Source organism: Condylura cristata, unplaced genomic scaffold, assembly GCF_000260355.1.
Source record: "Condylura cristata isolate star-nosed mole 26May11 unplaced genomic scaffold, ConCri1.0 scaffold00008, whole genome shotgun sequence".
In the NCBI taxonomy this organism is placed as follows: domain Eukaryota; kingdom Metazoa; phylum Chordata; class Mammalia; order Eulipotyphla; family Talpidae; genus Condylura; species Condylura cristata.
Window position 1 is genome coordinate 22,684,324 of NW_004567109.1, and position 22,659 is coordinate 22,706,982.

A 22,659-nucleotide genomic window follows, 5' to 3' on the forward strand; every position below is an offset into this window, starting at 1 on the left:
CCCGCTGCGCCACCAGGGAGGGCCAAAAAAAATAAATTTTAATAAATAAATAAATAGCCAGATAGAAAAAAGTTTAGGCTTCAAGAGCTATATGTTCTCTGTTGTGAATAAGCCTCCCCTAGATATTCACATCTTCCCAAGATGTGTCTCCTTGGCATATGGATAGAGGCAAGCTCACTCCCTTAACTAGGCATTACTCAGAATAGGATTTTTAATCACAAATAACCTTTTTATCAGATAAATTTATCTATATGGCAGGGCAAACAACAAAGCACAACTCATTTATTAGGAGAAAATTTTCTCACTTCTCTGGTTTCTTCTGAGGCTGGACAAACTAACATCAGGGAAACTAGTAGGAGAAAAAGACCAAATTTAATAACATACATATGGAGATTCTGAAGTTAATGAACAAACTTGGATTTTTATACTCCGCTTTGGGACCTGTGGTATCAGGGAGAGTTTTTCATGACAAGGAGAGGATGACTTCATGCAAGAAAATCTCGCCTCGAGGTATTTGCCCTGCTGAAGATAGGTTTCTCTGATAGGTTATTTCTGGAGATATCCCTAAATCTAGATAATGTGCATTCTTTTAGTAGTGGTAAGTTTCTCCCCAGGCACAAAGGCCAGCTAACTTCAGTTCCACATACCGAGGGGACTCTAGGGGAAAAGACCTACTTGGGACATCTTTAAAACTCTATTTGAATCTTTTGGCAAGTCTGACCCTATGGACCTTTGTCTTGCACACCTCTTCCCTAAGCTTCTATTCCATTCCCTATTCTGGATATGTATCTTCCTTTTGCCCTGTGGGTTTAGAACCCACATCTATGTCAATTCTCCATACTATGTAATGAAATGTGTTCTTTTCTTCCACTAATCTGTCTGATTGTTCTATCAGCCCTTAGAAAACCCAGTGTGGAGTAGGGGGAAATTTCCTTTGCTCCATTATAGTTGCAACTATTTAACTCCACTTCTATAGAACAAAAGCAGTCACAGACAATACACCCTCTCTCCTTTTCACCTTCTGGAATAACAGAAATACAAGAAAAGTGTTTTCTTTACAAATTGCGATTACTACAGAAATGACACTAAGCATTTAAAGGTTGTCTTGATAATTATTGTAAACAAATCAGCAAAAGCACTTAAGAGCCAGAATATAGAAATAGTTGAGTGCCACAGGGTATTTATTAAATAAGGGCTTGTTGAGTAACAGTGTTGAGCAATGGAAAATTATTTAATTGCTTGAACTTTTGTACTGCAGATAGCATTTGATTTATCTTGGCTTTTTTGAATAGTGAGTTTCATTTTGTATTTGTAAGATTTCTTCTTATTCTTCTGTCTTATCCATAACATCCAACACAGAGCCATGCATGAAAAGAGTTGAAATGTGTTTTCAATTGAGGTTCACAATTAAGTAGTTTGTGAATCACATATGTTTTCTTTGGCCATTATCATGTTTTTTAAACTGAATGTGAGTTATTTTGGAATTCATTTTCCAGTTCACTACAGATCTTACTGTTCACTCCTACAGAAAACTACTTCATGGTTTTCTCTCTTCCTGGCCAGTGAAAGTACTTTAACTTGTTCCCCATATGTTAAATAACAGAAAGAATTAGAACAAATTAATCCATATGTTATGATTTGCTAACCTACAGCACTAAGGTATGTGTTTTACATGTTAATAATATTTCAGTGTCTACTTTAATAAAATTGACTTTTCTTAAAAATTTTCTATTACTTGGGAATACCATCAGAATCCAATAAAGAATAGATGTACAAGATTACACAGAGTATATAAAATAACTCCAATTTGTAGGAAGAGAATATAAGAAATTCACCAAAATGCCAGGTTATTAACCTTTGGATTGTGGGATGATTTTTCTTCTTTTATATTTTTTTCAAGTTTTCTGCAGTAAGCATAAATTACCTTTCTAATCAGGAAAAAAAATGTTTTGCATAAAAACAATCTTATACAAATTCAAGTTGACTGCCCTTCCTGCTCTTGAAATTTGTTATGAGGAACACAATAAATAAATATGGAGTGCCAAGTTGGTTCCACACATGGTTCTTTCTATGTATCCACAGTGATCCTATGAGGGAGAGCTATTAAAGCTGTCATTTTTGAGATAGAGAGCAATTAGTTTGGTTTTATTTAATGGAAATATTTTGAAAGTTCTAGGACACGTGGATATAGAAATCTGAAGAAAAGAGGGGAAAAGAAAGATTTTAAAGAGCAAAATTAAATCAAAACCAGTGAAAATGGGCCTCCCTGGTGGTACAGGGGTTAATTATCAGTGCTATCAAGTTATCATCAGCCATTGCAGCATGAGTTCGATCCCAGGCCAGGGAGCTTACCCACATAGAGCTTGCGTATCTCACCCACTCTCCCCTCAGCAGTGTGTTTCAGTCGACCTGCCTGTTCTGCTCCCCACTTTGTCTCTGGTGAATCCTCTCACCCCCTTTTAAACTCCCGTACCTCTAGCCTACACCCCAGTTCTTGTATGCACAGGAAATGAAATAAATCTTTTTTAAAAAACAGTGAAAGAAGAGATAGAAAATAACAGGACAAAGGCATAGGAAATGATTATTCATGCACTCAGCAAATATTTAGTTTCAACTATTTCAAAACACTTTGCTGGAGACTGGGGCAATCAGGCAGGTCAGACCGAGATGATACAACAGTACACATATGATAGGTTTTCTATCATATCATACATGTAAATGTCAACATAATACCCTACATTATTGGAGAATAAAATTGAGAGACTATGCTTGCCAACAACAACACCAACAACAGAAATTAAAGAAGGGAAATGAGTCTCATCTGGGAGATAGAGAGACACCACAAAGTGAATTAAGAGGAAAAAGGAATTACTTCTGGCTAGAGGCATAGGGGAGACAAGAAAAGAAGCACGTGCTCACCCAGACAAAGAGTTTCTCCTGAGTCCAGGCCTGTACTGCCAGCTGTTTACTAGTCAGCTCTCCCAAGTGACCTGAAGGCCCCAGAAATTCTGTGTCCTCATCTCAATCTGTCACCCACCTTCTTCTCCCTCTGTGTTCCTCACCCCCCACTTAATAGGGTTGGTATTCATTCAGGTCATTTATTAGCAAGTCATCACGGAGAGTCTGGTATGTGTGCGCATTAGACCTAGTAAAAAGATGCAGATATTAAACAAGTAAACACAAAACATAAAACTACAGAAAAGAAAAATGGGAGTTTTAAAGAATGGACCTTCAGAGTAGATCTCTTTGAAGAAATAACATATAAACTGCAAACTGAAGGGTGAAAGGGAGCCAGGAAGTTTCACTGTTGAAGGTGAGGTTCCCAGCAGAGGGAAAAAACAAACAAACTGAGGCTCAGGAAAGAAAACCTCTGTAACTATTGACACATCAAGGAGAAGAGGGGGTCACTGAGGTGTGGTGGGAATTAAAGGAAAAGAGGTAACAAGGGTTTTATGGTTACTCCTCCAACTTCTGAATTGTATTCTAAAGGCAATGAAGAAACAGCAATGAAAACGCATACCATTCTTACCCTCATGGAGAGCACAGCGAGAAATACAGACCACTGAACAGCTACTATCAATCTGGTCATTAGTATTACGTTAGGGGACATGTTTGCGTCTTAGGAAAGCACTGAGGGAGACCTTAATCTAGTCTGACAGGTATGTTCCCATTGGACCCACCACCACAACTATAGTCTTCAGCGTCTGTAATAGTTTTCTAATCTGTCTTCCACAATGCTACCAGACATTTTTCTTTAACATAAAGAAAAGCATGCTAAAAGCACCTATGTTCTCCCTGGGGAAATTTCCAAATTCCTTGATCTCATGTCACCACTTGGCCCTAACTTTTATCTTCTTGGTTTAAAACCACTACTACTTGGCCCTCCCTGGTGGCGCAGTGGGTTAAAGCACTGCACTAAGAAGCTTAAGCCACTTCTGCGTGAGTTCAATTCCCGCCTACCCCGGAGGAGATCCACATGGCATGGCAGACCTCTCCTGACCCCCCACCCCCCGCACCCCTCAGCAGTGTACTTCATTCATTCATTCATCTGCCTGTTCTGCTCCCCACTCTGTCTCTGGTGAATCCTCACCCCCCGCATCTCTGGCCTGTACCCCAGTTCTGTATGAATAAACAAATAAATCTTTTTTTAAAAAAAAACCACTACTACTTAATACCTAGCACAATGATTTTAACAACAACAACAAAAATTCTTTACTTAACTCTGGTAAGAAATACATCTTAATTGTACAAATGAACATATCCACATAAAAACACTAATACAAAAATTTCAAAAAAAGAATGCAAGTAGGACTACTCTGATATCTTCTATTCTTTTTGTTCTATACCTTTTGTTCTTTCTTTAAATGTTGCCAGTGATCTATTTATGACCTGCTAATGTGTCCTGGGCTGAAAACCAGGGGCCACTCCCTCCACCAGTGCCCTCTCTACCAGACTTTCAAACTCTGTTCTTTCGTCCTTCACCCAAGCAGAGGAACCCCCAGAGTATCCTATCCCTCTTCTTCCTTGTTCATTTGGCAAGTTGCCACCAACATTTCAAGATTCAGTTCAAATGTTATTACTTCAGAGAAACCTTTCCAGACGCTTCCCCATTTACTATGCTTCCAACTTGAAACGCCCAGGGGGTGGGACATCATATGTGACAGCCTTGTCATGTAAGTGTGTATTATAATGGCTTAAAGAAACACAAACAAGTTAGTCTGCTCTGGACTAGGTTTTTTGGACTTCAGCAACCTGTTTAATCTCAGACCCCCAGACAGAGTCTAATCTGAAGCAAAGGTCAGGGGATGTTTTGCAGAATAAATGAGAAATGATCTGAACTTGTACCCTCCCTACCCCTCACCATCTTGGTTGTGTGCCAAACTGGCTTTTTTTTTATTCCTCAAACACACCAAAGTTTTTCCTCCCTGAGTCTTACTGTAGCACTCTTTCCCCAGCCATTTCCATGGAAGGCTGCTCCAACTTTATCTTTGGGTCAATAGTCTACTGTCCAAGAGGCTGTCTATCCAATCTCCCACCGCATTCCCTTTGTCTTTATGGCATTTATCACTCTCTAAAACTACCCTGCTTTCTGTTTATTGACTTAATTGTCTCCTGTAGTAAAGCGTTAGCTCTCTGAGGGTTTGCGAGTTCCCCCAGTAACTTAAGCAGCTAGGCAGGTACATGGCTCAGAGTGAGCCCTCAACAAAATATCCGGTGACGAATGAGTTAGATAGGAGTGAAGGCAGGTGAAGCCGGTCTAGAAAACAGTCTTAATTAAGGTCCTGGCAGAGCCCGGTGCCTGGGAAAATGCCAGGCACGCGGGCCCACACCGGTGAGGGAGAGTTTCACGCCTACCAGTAATACGTGACCGTGCAGGCCGTGCACACCCGCTCGGCCGGGGCTTCGCACACCTCACAGCAGAGTCGGCGCCCCTTGGGCACTGCCAGCGGGTAGATCACGTCCATGTCGCGGCCGCGGCCGGCTGTGTCCGTCTCTAGGACGGTTGCCAGGCGAGGATACGCCGGACGCAGGGTCACGTGACAACCCCGTGGCCCTCCCCGGTCCCCTGAGTTTCAGGGACCGGGAGGGGTGTGGCTCGACTGACACCTGGCGCATGTTGCGGGGATAAGTAAAACAAAACCAGAAAAGAAAAGAAAAAAATCCCACAAGTCCTACAGGTTAAACGCCGGGCATCTAACCTAGTGGAGCCCGAATCCAAAAGGGCTTCTCCACGCGGTGATGGGGAAGCGCAGCTCACTTTTCACCCAGCTGGTAAAGTGATGCAAGGAGAGGTAGCTTTTCCAGATGCCTATTTCTTGTAGCCGGAGAGCCAGTTCAGTGGCGACTTCGCTGGCCTTTGGGCAGGGCGAGCGCACTCATCCAGACGGGAGACGGCCGGGGCGCTGCCCAGCGTAGACAGGTACCGCCCCCTCGCCACTGCGGCTGCGCGTGGAGCAGGTACCCGAGCCGGGGGCGTGGCGCCGGCGGCCCTGAAGCGTGCGCAGGCGCCGGGGTCGCCCTGGGACTGATGGCGGAAGTTGACCTGGTCGCCGAGTTCCCCCAGCCGGCGGGTGCTGCGCGCTGGGCCAAGGTTATGGCTCGCTTCGCGGCCCGCCTGGGCGCGCAGGGCCGACGAGTGGTGTTGGTCACGTCCGGAGGCACCAAGGTCCCGCTGGAAGCGCGGCCAGTGCGCTTCCTGGACAACTTCAGCAGCGGCCGGCGCGGTGCAACCTCCGCCGAGGCCTTCCTGGCCGCTGGCTACGGGGTCCTGTTCCTTTACCGCGCTCGCTCTGCCTTCCCGTTTGCCCACCGCTTCCCGCCCCAGACCTGGCTGTCAGCTCTGAGGCCCTCCGACCTGACCCGTTCGGGCTTGCTGAGCTTCGAGGCCGAGGAGAGTGCACTCCCAGGCTTCGCCTCGGCTCTGCGGAGCTACCAGGAGGCTGCTGCTGCCGGCACCTTCTTGGCGGTAGAGTTCACCACTTTGGCAGACTATTTGCATTTGCTGCAGGCTGCGGCCCAGGCGCTCAATCCGTTAGGTGCGTTGTCTTTGAGTCCATTTGGCTGCAGAGGGAGCCTTTCTCACCGGATAAGTTACTCCTACTCCATCATTACCTTGGGACTTAAACAGTTGGGGAACCTAAGTTGAAAAGAGCTGATCCTGTACTCTTCTCCGATTCATTGCACCATGTGCTTCTCTTTGCAGGCTCCTCTGCGATGTTTTACCTGGCTGCGGCCGTGTCAGATTTCTATGTTCCTGTCTCTGAAATGCCTGAACACAAGATCCAGTCATCTGGGGGCCCACTGCAGGTGGGCGCTTCTCTTCCAGAGATCTGGTCCCCTACCACCCATCTTGAGTTAACTCCCTCTTGATCTGGAGATGGCCTTACTGCATTCCTTGTGTGCTAGGCACTAGGGATTCAGAGATGAATAAGACACCACCCTCCCTCAAGGACCTCACAATCTAGTGAGGGAGCTGGACACACATAATTACAATACAGAATGGTAAATGCTGTGATAGAGGTACGTACAGAATGTGATCAGAGTGTGGGGTGAGTGAACCTTGGGAAATGCAAGGAAGGTTTACTGGACATGACTTGAACTTAGTGTTAAAAGATGAGCAGAAATCATTCTCCAACCGTTGGAGTTGAGTGCTGTGAACCGAACCTGTTTGGTAAGGCTGGAGAGGGGAGAGTGCTGAGGGTGGAGGGCAGACAGAAGAGACAACTTTCTTCATAGAAGACTATTGCTTCTTAAGGAGTTTGGATTTTATCCTGTGGAGCCAGGGGACACCAAGATAAAGTTTTTGTTTGAAAAGAAGACTAGCAGAGAATTAGAAAATGGAGGGGGTAAATTGGTAGTTTAAAGAAGAGATGGGGAAAGGCAGAGGTGTTCAAGTGAAAATAAAATCAGTTCTGTTTCCTTAGTTCTAAGTTGTGCTTTCTAAGAAACAAGTTTTAAATGGAAATAGCCATTCTACATGTGCAAGAAATACTTTAGGTTGAGAGGTTTTAAAACCCAGTATTATTTGAGTTTTGACAGATTTCTTACACTTGCATCAGTAAATTACTTGCATTTGTTTCTTCGAGGTTTTGATTTTAAAAATAAAGGTGAATGTTTGACAAAATGACGTTTTAAAAGTTCTTTAAAAAATAGCAATGAGGGCAGCAGGACTGATTCATAAAACACAGCTTATCCCAGAATATGTTTTAAGACTTTAAATCAGGTATCATTACAAACCCTACAGAGTAAAGGCTTTTAAGCTAAGCATTTAACATGTTTTGAGAAGTTTGACGACGAGAAATCCCACTTAAATTTACATAGCCATAAATCTGAGTCCCTGCTTCCTTAATTTCCCATAAGACTGACCTGGTAGTTAGTGACCTGTGCTTATTAAGCTTTTCTTTTTCCAATACAGATAACAATGAAGATGGTGCCAAAAATGCTTTCTCCTTTGGTTAAAGACTGGGCTCCCAAAGCATTTATAATTTCCTTTAAGTTGGAGACTGACGCCTCCATCGTAATTGATCGTGCTCGAAACGCTTTGGAAGTTTATCGACATCAAGTGGTGGTTGCTAATATCCTTGAGTCAAGACGGTCCTTTGTGGTTATTGTAACCAAAGATTCAGAAACTAAGTTATTGCTATCTGAGGAAGAAGTAGAAAAAGGTATAGAGATAGAAGAGAAGATAGTGAATGATCTTAAGTCTCGACACACCGCATTTATATGTGACAAAAACTGAAGTAAAAAGCCCTTATAGGATTAAAATTTGTTCAGTGGACCGGGACTCTTACCTATGATGAGAATTAGAATGACTTCTTTGATTTCATAAAGATAGAGACAATGAAAGGAAAAGCCGTGAGTGATGTGCAGACTGATATGATTTAGTATTTGTCTTTTAAGGCCAAAGGCAAAGCAATTATGACACCTGCCTGACACTTGCCTGAATGCGAACTTGATTTTGAAAATGAACATGAGCTGTTTCTCATCTTTTGAAAAAGAGCTTTTTTGGGAATTATATTTCTCAAAATATACATGTAGGGCCTGAATAGTGACTGTGTCCATACCATAAAAAGGATTATGGATACATTAATAGCTGTAGATCAGATATCTATGATGCCTACTCTGTGGTAGGCCAGAGGATTATGAGGATTAAAAAGGTGAATAAACATATAGTTTGGGGAATGGATATATAAAAAATTAAGTGCAATAAAGTATGTGCCTAAAAGCTGACACAGTGGAAAGGATGTTGTTTTTTTGGCAATTCATCAAAGATGGGAGTAGGAGAGAATGACACGTGCCTGAAGTTAGATTGCCTGTAGAGTGATGAACTTCCCACTTGTTTACTTCATGCATTTTGTCCTAGAATCATTCCATATATGACTTAATTAACTTTCAAATATTTTAGAACTGCTCTTCAGGGAAACTGAAACCTGGTCCTCCAGCTGGGGCAGGGGCTATTTGGTGACCTTTTCCCTGAGGGGAGCATGATAGTCCTCTTAGCAGGGTTTGACCTCTCCAGCTGTGCTGTCTCTTAGCTTTAGCAGTGTAAACAATTGATTTAATGTAATATAATTTTTTCCCTCTTCCATAGAAGGGGAAATAAATCTTTGCCAAATAATGTTAGTTGTGAGGCTTACATTTTATGTAAGGCATTAGCTTGCTTCCTGCACATAATTAAACAGGTGGTTGCAATCTTTATTTTTCTCACCAGCAAGACAAGTGTGCACCCTCTTCTTGAATCCTTGAGAAGTTTTCAAAGAAACTAAAGGCCCAATCCTTAGGTTGAAAGTGAACAAGAATTATAGTCCAGAAAAGTTACCTAAATGATCCCGTCCAGAGCTAAATTTGAAAAGCTAGTAATAACTAAATAGAAGTACTGTGCTTCATATAAATATTTAACTTTAGATGATTTGTGATATTACATGGCATCACTTGGGAAGAGTAGCCTAGTGTGTTTGTTTGATTGACTAATGGAAGTACGATAAATTTTACTTGAAAAGATATGAGAAGTGTCAAGGCACTCTGAAATACTTTACTAGATCAAAAGTGTGACCTTGAGTAAAGGAGAAATAACTGGCAATCAGGACTGTTACAGAAGAAGCAGTCCCAATGGACAAAAATTTTAAATCAACTTCAGATCCAGTTGGCAAAACCTCAAAAAGCACAGGCTTTGTCAGCAGTGGCTGCAGTACTGAAGGGGCTGGGGATAAAGCGTGGAATTTTGTTCCCTCCGCCTATAGTTTCATGTGGATGACGGTCATTTTCGTTTTTGAATGTATGAACAGAACAAATGGAGTTAAAACTAGAAGGGATCCTAATGTTTGTGTTTACAATAATTACCAGTTCCCAAAACGTCCTGTTTTGTCAATGATTAAATGCAACAACCACTACTCTACATGGAATTATTTCAGGTTTTTCAACTCTGTAATTTCCACTCAGGCAGGACACTTAAACAATATTTGAATACGTGACTCTTCCAGGGAAGTTTTTTATTAACAACAAATGGAAGTGTGTGTAAAGAAAGAAATAGTGAAAAAGAACATGAGTTAACAAAAGCAAACTTGATTTAGATTGGAGGATCAAGGAATGTTTCCCCGAAGAAATGACACTTGAACTGATAAATAGGAGTTAAGTCGACTACAGGCAATGGTGTTGAGCATTATACACCAGGAAACTGACAAATCCAAAAACCTGCGAGGACTCTGGTGTCAGAGGGAAAGATACTTCTAAAAAGCACTTCTAAAATGTAAGCGGTAAGATCCATTCAAAAAGTTGGTTAAACAAAAACAGGAGTAAAATCAAGCTCCCATGAACTAACTAGAACTTTGCAATAAGAGCCTATAAATGAAGATGATAAAATTGAGCTTATGTTAACATTTGTGTCATTTAGAAATTTTTATTCGTATTACGTAGGTAGAGGATATGATTGACCTAAGCCGAATTTTCAATGCAATTGATAATTCTAGTGAAGTCGGATTTTTTCATTTTTACAATAAGCCAGGTCCAAAAATGTGTCAGTTGCCCCCAAATAGTGTCAATTCTAGGCCTAAAATTCAGAAATCCTGCCCTCGATCCTTTCTAAGAAGAAAATGACTCCCAGAAAAATAAATCCAAAGCCGGAGTTCTAGGTAAGATCTGAGGACAAACTACTTGAGAACTGCAGAAGCGGGGTCCCCGCTCAAAGTTGCAAACTGGCGCCTTGACGTTACTATGGTTACTACAAGCCAATGGAACCGTGCCTTCGATCCAGCCGGAAGGGCCCTGCCCGGGCCGCAAAGGCCAATGGTGCGCATCGTAACAATGGTTTCCACAGGAAGAACGGCCCGGGAGCCACTGGCGTGCGTCGTTTCTATGGTTCCCGCCGGACGGACGTTTTGGCGTCTCTAACAGCAAGCGCGGTTGCTATGACTCCCGGGGCTCCGAGGGTGCCCGCGGCAAGCTGCTGAGCGCGGGCGGAGTTGGGGGTACGCGGGACCCTCGCCGCCTCTCCAGGGCCATTTCCGGCCTGGACCCGCCCGAGGTTCCCGCCTCCGCCGCGAGACGCGCCCCGCTTCGCACCTCCTAGTCTTTGCCACTTCTCTCCCCAGTGAGGCCCGAAACCGCAGAGAATAGCCTGACCAGCTCGGCCCTGCCAGCCTCGGACTGGAGTGATTCGGCTTGCGAGGGATTCGCGGTCTTCCCGGACCACGGGCCTCGAGGGTTAGGCCACTGTTCGTAATTCGAGGTTTGGAACACCCCGAGTGCCGCATGTAGGCGTTCCTTTTTTCACTTTACAGAGCGAGCGGACCTGCACGGGCGACTGCGCCCGAGGGGCCCGGGCTCACGGAGTCCACTGGACCACGGCTTCCCCTGGTTGTAGCCCCTGAACAAAGAGCTGCTTTGGGGGGACCTATGTTTGTCCTGTGGAACCTTCCTTCCTGATGAAGCTCTGGAGGCTTTTGGTTTCCTCAGCACCAGACGTCATCAAGCTCCAACCGCAGCCACTCCTCTCTTCACCCCGAGCTGCAGTTTTCTCACCCTGCTCCTCACACGGCCATTTGCACCCTCTGTTGTCCACGACGCACGTTACCGAGTGTCCGCTGGTGTCCACTACCTCCGTCGTCTGTAGACCAGCTCCTTCTGCTTTCCTGCCACCATGCTTTGGGTAGCTAAGTATTTCACGTTCTTCAGCTCGGATATCATTTGGAAGATTTTCTCCGCCTCCCCTCACTATGGCAGTTTTTCTGTTTGGGGAAAACTAAAAGACTAGGATGCAGAAGCACACGTTGGTAAATAATCCAGTAAATTTCTACAAGCCTAGTATGTTTTGAAAAATGAAGGGGAACACATTGGGGAGTCCATTTCAGGCTTAAGGAAAGAAGATTGCTCCTTGTTTAAGTGAGTCCTTTGTTAAACAGACGTTTCACTGACATATTCATGCATGTAAAAATCATTCGAATGATCACGTAGCAGGATTTCAACTTTAAGCCCATTTGAGCCCAACGTCTTGGTACTGTAGAATTTTCTGGAGAGGCAATGCCTCAGACAGTTCTCATACCTCATAATGTTATTTTCTTTAACAGGAAACATTCTTTGTGGTGGGAAATAAGAAACAAAAAGAATGAGAAGGGGTAATTGAAAATACATGTTTTTGGTAAGGGAGCAGGCTTAATGCTCCTAAAAAGACTGGAACAGAGGGACTTAAAAGCAGATTCATTGAGATCCAGTGCAGTTTTATTTTAGGTTGGAAAGTATTTCATTGGTCCAAAGTGTGTGTTCCTTGTTGAGTCTTACTATCTCTTCTTCAACATTCAAGCTTAAATGTAACTAATTTTGAGGATATGCAAAGCATATATTTTTAACAAGTAAAATTGGGGGCTCTAATGATTTGGGCATTTTTTGTTTCTCAGGCCAATTCATTATTTGTGATGTCTCATGCTTAGAGCCAGGTCATGTTTGCAAATCCTGCTGCGTTTTCAGTTTTTTGCATTAAATGCAAACCAAATAAATTATCTCATAAAAAAAAAAAGACAGTTAGGTGCTATACAATGAGCTTTCCTTCCCCCTTTCAGTATGTATTTATGAAACATCACATTTTTTTTTCATTTCCTTAACTAAATCAGTGATTCTAAATCTCAAGAGCTGTTTTGCCCCCCCCAAGAAATATTTTGTAAACATAACGAAATATTTTCAGTTTTAACTATGGGGGGATATGATACTGGCATCTACTAGGTAAAAAGAAGCAGGGATATATCCATCCTACTTTGCAGAGAACATCCCCCACAGCAAAGAATTATCCAGCCCAAATGGCAGTAGTGTGGAGGTTGAGAAGCCCTCTCCTAACTTATCAAGCTCATTTTTCTGTTCTGTGCCCGTCCTCACTCATAGGTATTCATATGATAATAGTATGTTTGTCTTTTCAGTTTTTATATTTTAAGCATTTAGACATTGCTACGCTATTTTCAATTCTTAAAAAGTGGTTTATCTCATTTGAGAATGGAAAAGGAAGAAACTGTCTTGCAAGTAGTGTATTTAAAATGTCTGTAGTTTTAAATTATATTTAAAGGAAGAAGAAAGAGATTGGAGCAAATAACCTGATGGGATAGTTCTGTTTTCTTGGCCATACTCTGAATTTTGTATGCTAGCATAATTCAAAGGCCATGGGACCCAAAGCTCATCTTTGCTTGGAGCTGGGAGCTGACTGTAGCATGAGGTATAGTCCAGGTGCCTCCCCAGTGGTTGGAGGGCTCCCCTGAAAACAGATGAAAAAAGTAAAAATGACTGCCCCATTCAACTTGTCCTCTTCCCACTTTATCCCATCTCTTTTCTCTATCACTTGGCTTTACCACTTCCGTCTTTTCATCCAGAAGATGCCAAAACACTACATGTGCCTCTTTGCAGAGAGTGGATTTTTAAGATATATAATGAACATTTCTTCAATATGTTGTAGAGAATAGTATGCTTTTACATACTTAGTTAAGAAGTGCAGTTTTAGGCACAGTGTAGATGCCAAAGCCTTTATAATTTAGAGAATGGATTTATATTACCCCAAGGCCTGCTTTTTTTAGTTTAATTATTTTATTTTATTTATTTATGCTACAAGAACGAAAGTGTGGAAGAGGCAAATCTACTGAAATACACAGCTGAGGGAAGCAGCAGGCAAGACAGGAGAGGTCTGCTGTGCCATGTGGGTCAGCTTCCTAGTGCTGCATTGGCAGTGGATAGCTCCATAGTGCTGCAACTTAATCCCTTGTGCCACCAGGGAGACCCTTGTTTTAGAGTTTTTAAGTTACTCAACCACGGGGTCTCAAATCCTTTGGAAAAATGTTTATTTTGGGTTATCATGGCAGAACATGACAGAGGAGTCCAGGTGTTCCAAGTCATGGACATATAAGCTGCATGATGGAACAAGTAAAGGCTAAAGTCAAGATGTGGCAGAAGATAAAACTAGTGGAGTGGTCGGAACCAGATGGCAATCTAGTGCTGAGCTGGGGGCTGAAGTCTTCCATGTAGAAAATCAAGTAAATAGGGCCAGAGATCAAAGATCTTAGCAGTTAGGATAGACTAGTAATAGCTGTCTAGCTCCATATTCAATTCCTATGTCACCATGTTTAGTGTCCAGCATATGCTCTTGTGTCTTCTTCTCTTAGTGACCTTCCTATAAGTAGTGGGGATTGATTGGTGTTTAGAGACAGAAAACCAAAATAATAGTTGCTTGGAAAAGATGTTAATGTATTTCTCATGTAAAAGACAAGAACAGTCCAGACATAGGTCAGAATCTTGAAATTGTCAGAAATGCAAATTTCTTTTATAATAGGACATCATCCGTGACAAGTAGTTTCCATTTTATGGTGTCCAGATGGCTCCTTAAATTTCAGCTAACTTATCTTCATTTCAGTTGAAAGGAAAAGGAGGAAGATAAAAGGCATCCTGCTCCTTTGAGGACATTTCTAAGGGGTGGCACACAATTCTACTTACATCCCATTGGTCAGAGCATGGTACATGATTGTATCTAGCATTGAGGTCATTAGCTGTATTTTCAGTAAAAAAAAAAAATTGTCATATTTCTGTGGAAAGAGGGAGGAATCACTACTGATGGGCATCTGGCAGTCTTTGCCACATAGACTTGTATTTTTTTCTAACTTCAGAGTGTTTCTATTTCTTGGAACTTTTTCTAGCTAGATCCGGAGCTTAGCAGACATGGATTATTATTTAATCCTCCTAACAACCCAATAAGGTAGGCATTATTATATCCATACTGTTTGAGAGAAATCAGGTTTAAGGAAGTTAGGTGACTTAACCTAAGTCACACTACTGAAAAATGGAGCCACATGTATCAGACTTCTACACCCAAGTCCTTAATCACTGTGATAGTGAGAAGGGCAGAGAGCAAACTCCTGGGTTCCTAGAAATGGTGGCTTTGAAGGGTCTGTGGAAGAACACAGAGAGGTAGAGTAAAAACAGGAGAAAGTGATGTTCTATAACAGGAAAAAGAAATACTTTCAAGAAAGGAATGGACAGATCCTTCATGTATAAAAAGAACAGGTGGTGAGAAACAGAAAGCCCAGATGTATAATGTCATTTTTATTTTAGATATTAAGCTTCAATTAATTTTTGTATTGTCAGCCATTTCATTTAAGTGTTCATTATAACTGGATAATGTAACAATTAATGTACACGTGAACTATGCTTTGTAGAGAATCTAACTCTTATACGTATAATGTATCTGTACACGCTTAGTCGTGTGTGTATGTGTGTGTGTGTGTACACATATGCTTATCTCTTCTGCCAAAGGAAACATTTGGAGGACATACTTCACTATCTCAAGAAAGAAGGGATTGAAACTCTTGCTCAGACAGAACAACTCTATTTTGTCTGGTCCATATTCCAGCACAGTGAAGACAGGCTGAGGACTGCTAACAGAAATCTAGAAGAGCTTATAGTGAATCACATGGAAGAAATGAAAGAAGTAAGAGCCAATAACAAAGCTTTAAAGATATGTGTGGTTTTGCGCATTGTCCTTCATTAAATTAGCACATTAAAAATCAACACTGGTAGTTTGCAGATCATTCACATGTAAATCCTTTTCCATGAAATATGTATTGGTTTTCAGTATACTACATGTACAGGATGTTGCCTGGAGATGACAATTGAACGTACAGGTAGGTGTGCTCAAGATCACTTTCATTATCTTGGTAAATTTCATCCTTGTCTTAATAGCTAGCCTTCCAGCTGACTCTGTTTCTTGTTGGTAGACTTCGAAACCTGATTAGCCAACTTCTCAAAGGTGGGCATCTGTTAAGAAAATTCAGAGAAATTTGTAGGAAAGGAGACACTGGCTTATTTTTGACAATAAATATAATTTCTAGAGGAGACACATGTGCTGTACCTGACACATTCTCTCCCTGATGGAAAGCCAAATTTTAATCAGATGTTTACTTGATGAACTAATGAGTTAAAGCTTTTATAATACTACTAAGACAGCCAGATTTCAGCAATAGAGCTATCCATGCCTGCCCTCATTTCTGGACCTCTATATCCTCAGAGTAAGGTACCTCGCCCTGCAATGGGTAGATAATGACATCTTTTGACTCACTTTTTGTGTGTGTGTGTGTTCCCAGTACTTATTTTCTGACATATTCTTTCTGTAAATAAGTTAGCAAATTCTCTCAGGTTGTGTGGGGATCCCTCTGCTTGTATTTCCACATGTCAGCTCAGATATGCTGAATTTTAAATTGAGCTCTTCAAAGGCAATCTGATCTATAGCTCTTTAAAGAAGAATACAGAAATCACTATAGCATAATAAACTACCTCAAGAGTTAACATTAGGTACATGGGGTGGAAATTGTCTTTAGCTGTGACTGTAACTTTGAGTTATTTCTTTAAACTTGAAATTCTTCATGAGTAAGTTGGGGTTATAATAGCTTCTTCAAAAGAATTTGTGGTGAGTCTACAAGTTAATATGTATAAAACAGTTCACACATGTACTTGGCACCAAGCACATATTCCATAAATTATAACTTATTAAAAATAGGTATTGTATCATTTTTAAGAGGAAATGGTAGCTTAACAGAAAGTTATAAAGTTGGACTACAGCTTAGTGCTCCATCTGCTATAACATTCAACTTTTTGCTCATATTCTGAAGAATTGCCCAGTAGGTTTCTAAACAAACATAAAAAATGTAATTCAATTATTTTTGTAGTTACTTAAACCAATTTAACATCGTGTGAAAAACCTCACTCTGGTTCTCCCACACCTGGATATGAAGCCTGGCTCTTCTCTTCATCTTTCGTGTGACAAGGCAAATTCCATAGCCTTTCTCAGTGTTGCCTCACCTATAAAGTGATAATCATCCCAGAGGGTTGGATATTTTAATATAGCGCATGGAGTACATGGTTGGCTTCCAATCATCATTAGTTACATAAAAGTACATTTAGTGATTCTGTCATATTAACCAGAAACTGTTTTTAAAGAGTAACCAGCAATTTTTAAAATACAATTTCCTATTAACATTTCATGCATCTCACTAATCAGTTTTAGCATAGGGTATACATATAATTATTATGTAGATTTTTCTTTATTCATGGGTATCAAAACTTGTAAACTATAGGCAACTTGATTTGAAACCATATGTATCAATGGAGATAAATGCTAGAGATTGTTACTATCTCAGAAATGTGTTGTGATGTGTCATTGTGTCTTTAGAAGTGGTATCTGATAGCATAAGCAGCTGGAAAGAAGTTTAGACAGAGAGACCTATATGTAAGGAAGTTGAGTTTTCTATATTTCCCTCAGAATATAGACATGATGATATGCTAATCTCATAATGGATCTTTTATTTAAACAGCCTTTTAATCTAGCTAAAGATGTGAACCATAGACTAGGAATAAGAAAATGTTATTTTCTTTTTAGGTAGAAAATTATGCAAACCATATCTGTAACTTAACAGAAGAAAGAGAAGTTTTTTCTCATGGTTATAAAAAAGAAAATGAACAACTTAGACAGGATTTCAAAGAGCTCCAACTGAAACAAGGTAAGTTTAGTGTTTTTTTTTTTTAAGATTTATTTATTTATGCATGCAAGAATTGGAGTGCCAGCCAGAAATGGGAGGGGGGAGGTGAGAAGATTCACGAGACAGAGTGAATAGCAAAACAGGCAGATGTACTGAAATACATTGCTGAGGGAAGCAGTGGGTGGGCCAGGAGAGATCTGCCACACCATGTGGGCCACCTCCTGGCCAGGGACCAAACTCATGCTGCAGTGGCTCTCAGTAGATTCATAATGCTGAGACTTAACCCCTTGCGCCATAAGGGAGGCCCAGAATTTTTGCTTTTATAAAAACATAACTTTTGTTTCTAATGCTAAAAGTTAATATGTAAAAATTATAGAAAATTTGGCAATGTATAAATGTAGAAGTGGAAAATTACGGCATATTCTTCTCCCCAAGGAAAATATTTATAATGTTTTAAGTATATTTTCTGCTTGTCTTTTAAAAGTTAGTGTTCTGAGCTGAGTGAGAGAGCACAGGATGGTCGTTTGTTTCAGTGTTTTCCAGCTTCTACCTCATTTGTCATAATTACCTGTGTTAACTCCTCTGGAGCAGTGATCACTTCCTGGTCTAGTGATTTCTGTGCTGTACCCCATAGCACCTGTGCTGTAAAGTGTCTAGCATATTAAGGACTCAGGAAATATTTAGGCTCTACAAAGCCCCAAGGGAAGATATAGGTAGGACCCCTTTAGAATATTCTATTTTGTTTAACTCCGTGCATTAGATGTTTTTATTGTACATAGTCAGTGGTTATATGATCACATATTTATTATTTTCTTTGCTTAGCTTTTCCCCTTCCATATCAGATGTCCCATTTGGGATCACTTTTTTTCATTTTAGAACTCTCTTTCTAAACTGATGAGGGTTTTCCCTTTATTTTGAATCTCATGTGTCTCATGAGACAAAATTTATTATATATTTTGGGAGTCAAACAGAATGTAACTGAGACTGAGTTTCTTACTTACCTTTTGCAATGCCTTGAAAATAATTACAGTCAGGGAACTCCAAATATGATTTGAGCTTCAGCTATGTATATATCTTGAAACAAAATGAAATACTTTATGTGAATGTATAAACTATAGTGTTCTATTTTAACATGAAGTGTGTCTTTTGTCAGATGATACTCATTTTTATGATTAAATCCAATCATAACCTTGTAGATATGTTAGTGTGAACCACATGAAATTGCATACTTATAGGTCAAATATAATCAAATATTCCCAACTTTATGTAGTTCAACCTAATAACGAAATGTACATAGGTAAGATGTTCTGTTTCCTGCTTTCCTATATTAGCTTTCAAGTATGTAGAGGAAATAGTGCAATGTCATACGAGTACATTTGCCTTTTGTTTTATTACTTACAGCAGTTTTATTTCAGCCCCATAATGAAAAACGGGGAAAGATTAAACATCACAAAATTGCCTAGAGAGAGATGTGGACTAAGTAGACAGGTTAGGGATGGCTGCAAAGAACTCAGAAGGCTCACTGGTGAGCTACAAGGGAAGGAGCGAGAGCAGAGTAGATTAGGTAAGCTGTGTCACAGAGGGACATGTCTAACTGTAACCTAATGTTATAAGCAAGAAGCTAGTTTTAGGCAAAACAGGTAGGTTCTATTGGGATTTACTCCAAAGCTCGGAAGGGGATGGAAGTAATAGTGAGAACAGTACAGTTGTGCTGCTGTTCTCACACTGATTAGGAATGATCACTTGTAAGATTTGTGTTACAATACTCATGTTACAATGTCAGTCTCTTACTTCAGGGGAGGTTTTGCTTCCTGCTTTTGTATGAGGCCTTCCTGCCAACTCAGTAGTGATGAGACCCAAGGAAGCAACGTGATAAACCCTGGGCTAGAACACCTGGTTCTGTGTGACCCAGTGCTCCTGCTTCTTCGCTAGACCTTTCTGCCATTATATAATTCTTGAAGAGGACCAAAGCCATTTCCTGAAATTTCATGTTAATATTTCTGGCAACTATTGGCAAAATTCTAAATGTTGTTCATTGGAGGGATGAATTTTAAGTATTGCTGGATATAATTTCTTTTTATAGAACTGGTAATGTCATGGTTAAAACTTCAGTTGTTTGTACTGTATTAAGTGGTGCAAACTTTTCAGCATGGAATCTGGTGAAGAAAGCATATAGGGAAATTATAAATAAATGCAGGATACAAGCAGGAACACTAAGAAGGGAATCAGATAATGCCTCTTGGATAAAGTGATGTTTATGCAGAAACTCAAAGAACAGAGGACAGAGAGCATTCCAAAGAAAGATCACTTCAAATTTGATCACTGTACTAATTGCTTGCTCCTTACATAAATATTCGTTTTCTTTTTAGATGCTGCACTTGAGAAGGCGCAACTAGAAATTGAAAAATTGAAAGAAAATCTGATAAAACTGAAAGAAAATGGTGAGTCATTCTAGCCGATATACTAATATTTCATAATATGCCCAACAACAGTATAATGTTTTAAAATTATACTTGATAATAATTACTACTATTATTACTCTTACTATCACTGCTATTACTGCTGCTCCCACTTGTTATTCACTAAGTGACAGGTGGTCTGCCCCGCACTCTCACTGGTTATTGCTAATCCTCACCACAGTTCCTACTAGTGAGTATTACTATTGCCATTTCATCAATAAAGAAACTGAGTTATGACAAGATTGAGTAACCCAATAGCTACATTTAGTGTTAGAGCTGATAGTTGAATCTCCAAAACTTGTGATCAACATATATAAAGCATATTATTTTACTAAAACACTGAGATCAACACACCTCATAATGCAATTAACAATGCCTCACACATTTTTACTTGATACCTAATAGAATTGGGATTAGCGCAGCTGATCTCTCCTGTCTTGCCCTCAGCCGGGTATTTCACTTCATCCGCCTGTTCTGCTCCCTACTCTGTCTCTGGTGAATCCTCTCAGCCCTGTGGCCTGTACCCCAGTTATTGTATGCATAAATAAATACATCTTTAAAAAAAAGTCTAGGGTTAGTGTCAGCAGTGATAAGAATTACATAAGAATATTTGTAAAAAAGTCTCTGAACCATGCATGGCCTCAACAGTAATAAATAACAGTAGTCTTATGAATACAAAAAAGGAATGCACTCTTTTTTTCAAGAATACATGGAAAATTCACAGAGCCAGATCATTCTGGATCATAAAACAAATTTCAGAGCCCTCCCTGGTGGCGCAGCAGGTTAAAGCACAGCTCTAAGAAGCTTAAGCCACTTCCACATGAGTTCGATCCTGGCCTGCCCTGGAGGAGATCCACATGGCGAGGCAGACCTCTCCTGACCTGCCCGCTGCTCCCCTCAGCAGTGTACTTCGTCGATCTGCCTGTTCTGCTCCCCGCTCTGTCTCTGGTGAATCCTCTCACCCTCCACATCTCTGGCCTGTACCCCAGTTCTATATGAATAAATAAATAAATCTTTAAAAAAATAATTAAAAAAAAAAACAAATTTCAGTGGAAGAACTGAAATCATACAGATTATCTTCTGTGTTTATTTTTTTCTTTTTTGGTGTGTATTCAGAGTTTTTCAAATTTAAGAAATATACATATTAAGCAGGAAAACAAGATATAAAAGGAGAAAAAAAGAAAAAATTTAAGTTAAAAACAAGACAGGTAATGAAGGAGGAAAACAAGGAAGATTTTTTTTTTTTTTTTAAAGATTTATTTATTTATTTATGCATACAGAACTGGGGTACAGTCCAGAGGCTCAGGGGCGGTGAGAGGCTTCACCAGAGACAGAGTGGGGAGCAGAACAGGCAGATCGACGAAGTACACTGCTGAGGGGAGCAGCGGGTGGGTCAGGAGAGGTCTGCCTCGCCATGTGGTCTCCTCCGGGGCAGGCGGCAGGCGGGAATCGAACTCATGCGGAAGCGGCTTCAGATTCTCAGTGCTGTGCTTTAACCCGCTGCGCCACCAGGGAGGGCCAACCAACAAGGAAGGTTTTAAAGCAGCAAATTAAAATGAGGGAAATGTAAAGTTGAAAATAGTTGAAAAAGAAACAGTTTCAAAACAGGAAAGTTACAGACTGCAAATTTGTATTACTGAAGCTTTGATAAGTGTTAGGAAGAGCACATCTGAACCTGAGGAGCCAAGTTGGGAGTCGGCTACCACTTTATGGGTCATGGTGTAGGCAGCCTGTGGTTTTGGTGAATTAACATGATGGAACCTGGAAAATCTGGCCATTCCTTCCCCTAATTTGCCACTTTATTCACTGTGAGGGACCTACTGTTGATGAGAGAGAGAGAATTACTTAGAAGAAAATGAGTTGTGAAAGAGGCACTAGTTTCAAACAGGCCAGGAAGATGACTTTCTTGGTCACTTAACTTTTAGAAAAGTCCAGTTACTAAAAGAACCTCAATTTCCAGAAGCCCTACACTTAATAGTTCCAATTCAAGGCTGGAGTAAGAAAAAGCATTCTACTCTGAGTAAGAAAAGGCATTCTACTCTGTTTTGTTAGGGAGAATATTCTAGGACTGGACTCTCCTATACGGAGAATCTCATGCAGACAAGGTAGGACTCACAAGAAGGACAGGGAATGGGACTTCCTTCATTTATAAACATAATGCCCCAAATTGAAACTTTGATCCAGCTGAATAAACCGGGCTCTTTTCTCCTTCTTAGATTCAATTGAGCTACAGAAAGCCAAGAAACATAATCAGAGATTGGATGAGGAAATTCTGGCTTTAAGAAGGCGCGTTCGATCCCTCGACTCAGATAAAAAAGCACTTGGAGAAGTAGTAAGTTGTTTAATTTACTTTGTTCTTAAAAGATATTTAAATGTGTATACAGTAACAATAAGCTGCTAGAGCAGTGTACATTGCCTACTAGTGAGGACTGACACTGTGACTATAACATCCCACACAGATGCCAGACTTTGACCTGGATTCAGTCCAATTGGAATTTATGTATTTTTACTAACTATGTTCAAAAGTAATGGTATTGCTATTGTGTTCATTTAAAATCCTTTTTTTTTAAGATTTATTTATTTATACATACAGAACTGGGGTACAGGCCAGAAGTGTGGGGGATGAGAGGAATCACCAGAGATAAAGTGGGGAGCAGAACAGGCAGATTGACGAAGTCCTCTGCTGAGGGGAGCAGCGGGCAGGTCAG

General features: G+C 40.7%; 2 protein-coding genes across 4 annotated transcripts in view; one reads left to right on the top strand and one right to left on the bottom strand.

Annotated features, from left to right (window-relative positions):
- Positions 1-5,878, bottom strand: part of ZMYND12 (zinc finger, MYND-type containing 12) — a 20,635-nt gene extending 14,757 nt beyond the window's left edge. The window contains exon 1 of one of the 3 annotated variants that reach the window (XM_012722012.1): positions 5,759-5,878. Coding sequence is in view for 1 of the 3 variants with exons in the window: in XM_004679452.2 (XP_004679509.1) it covers positions 5,356-5,465 (110 nt within the window). In the remaining 2 variants the exon portion in view is untranslated. Of the gene's footprint in view, positions 1-5,355; positions 5,537-5,699 lie in introns of those variants that run through there. The other 2 variants (XM_012722011.1, XM_004679452.2) reach the window with 2 other exon arrangements.
- Positions 5,879-6,026: 148 nt separating this feature from the next.
- LOC101622251 (coiled-coil domain-containing protein 30-like) overlaps positions 6,027-22,659 on the top strand; it is a 65,714-nt gene continuing 49,081 nt past the window's right edge. Inside the window, exons 1-9 of the mRNA XM_012722109.1 lie at positions 6,027-6,536; positions 6,704-6,807; positions 7,916-8,236; positions 10,814-10,964; positions 11,088-11,199; positions 15,151-15,448; positions 17,393-17,513; positions 19,862-19,933; positions 22,168-22,283. Of these exons, the coding sequence (XP_012577563.1) occupies positions 6,029-6,536; positions 6,704-6,807; positions 7,916-8,236; positions 10,814-10,964; positions 11,088-11,199; positions 15,151-15,448; positions 17,393-17,513; positions 19,862-19,933; positions 22,168-22,283 (1,803 nt within the window). The 5' untranslated portion in view covers positions 6,027-6,028. The remainder of the gene's footprint in view (positions 6,537-6,703; positions 6,808-7,915; positions 8,237-10,813; positions 10,965-11,087; positions 11,200-15,150; positions 15,449-17,392; positions 17,514-19,861; positions 19,934-22,167; positions 22,284-22,659) is intronic.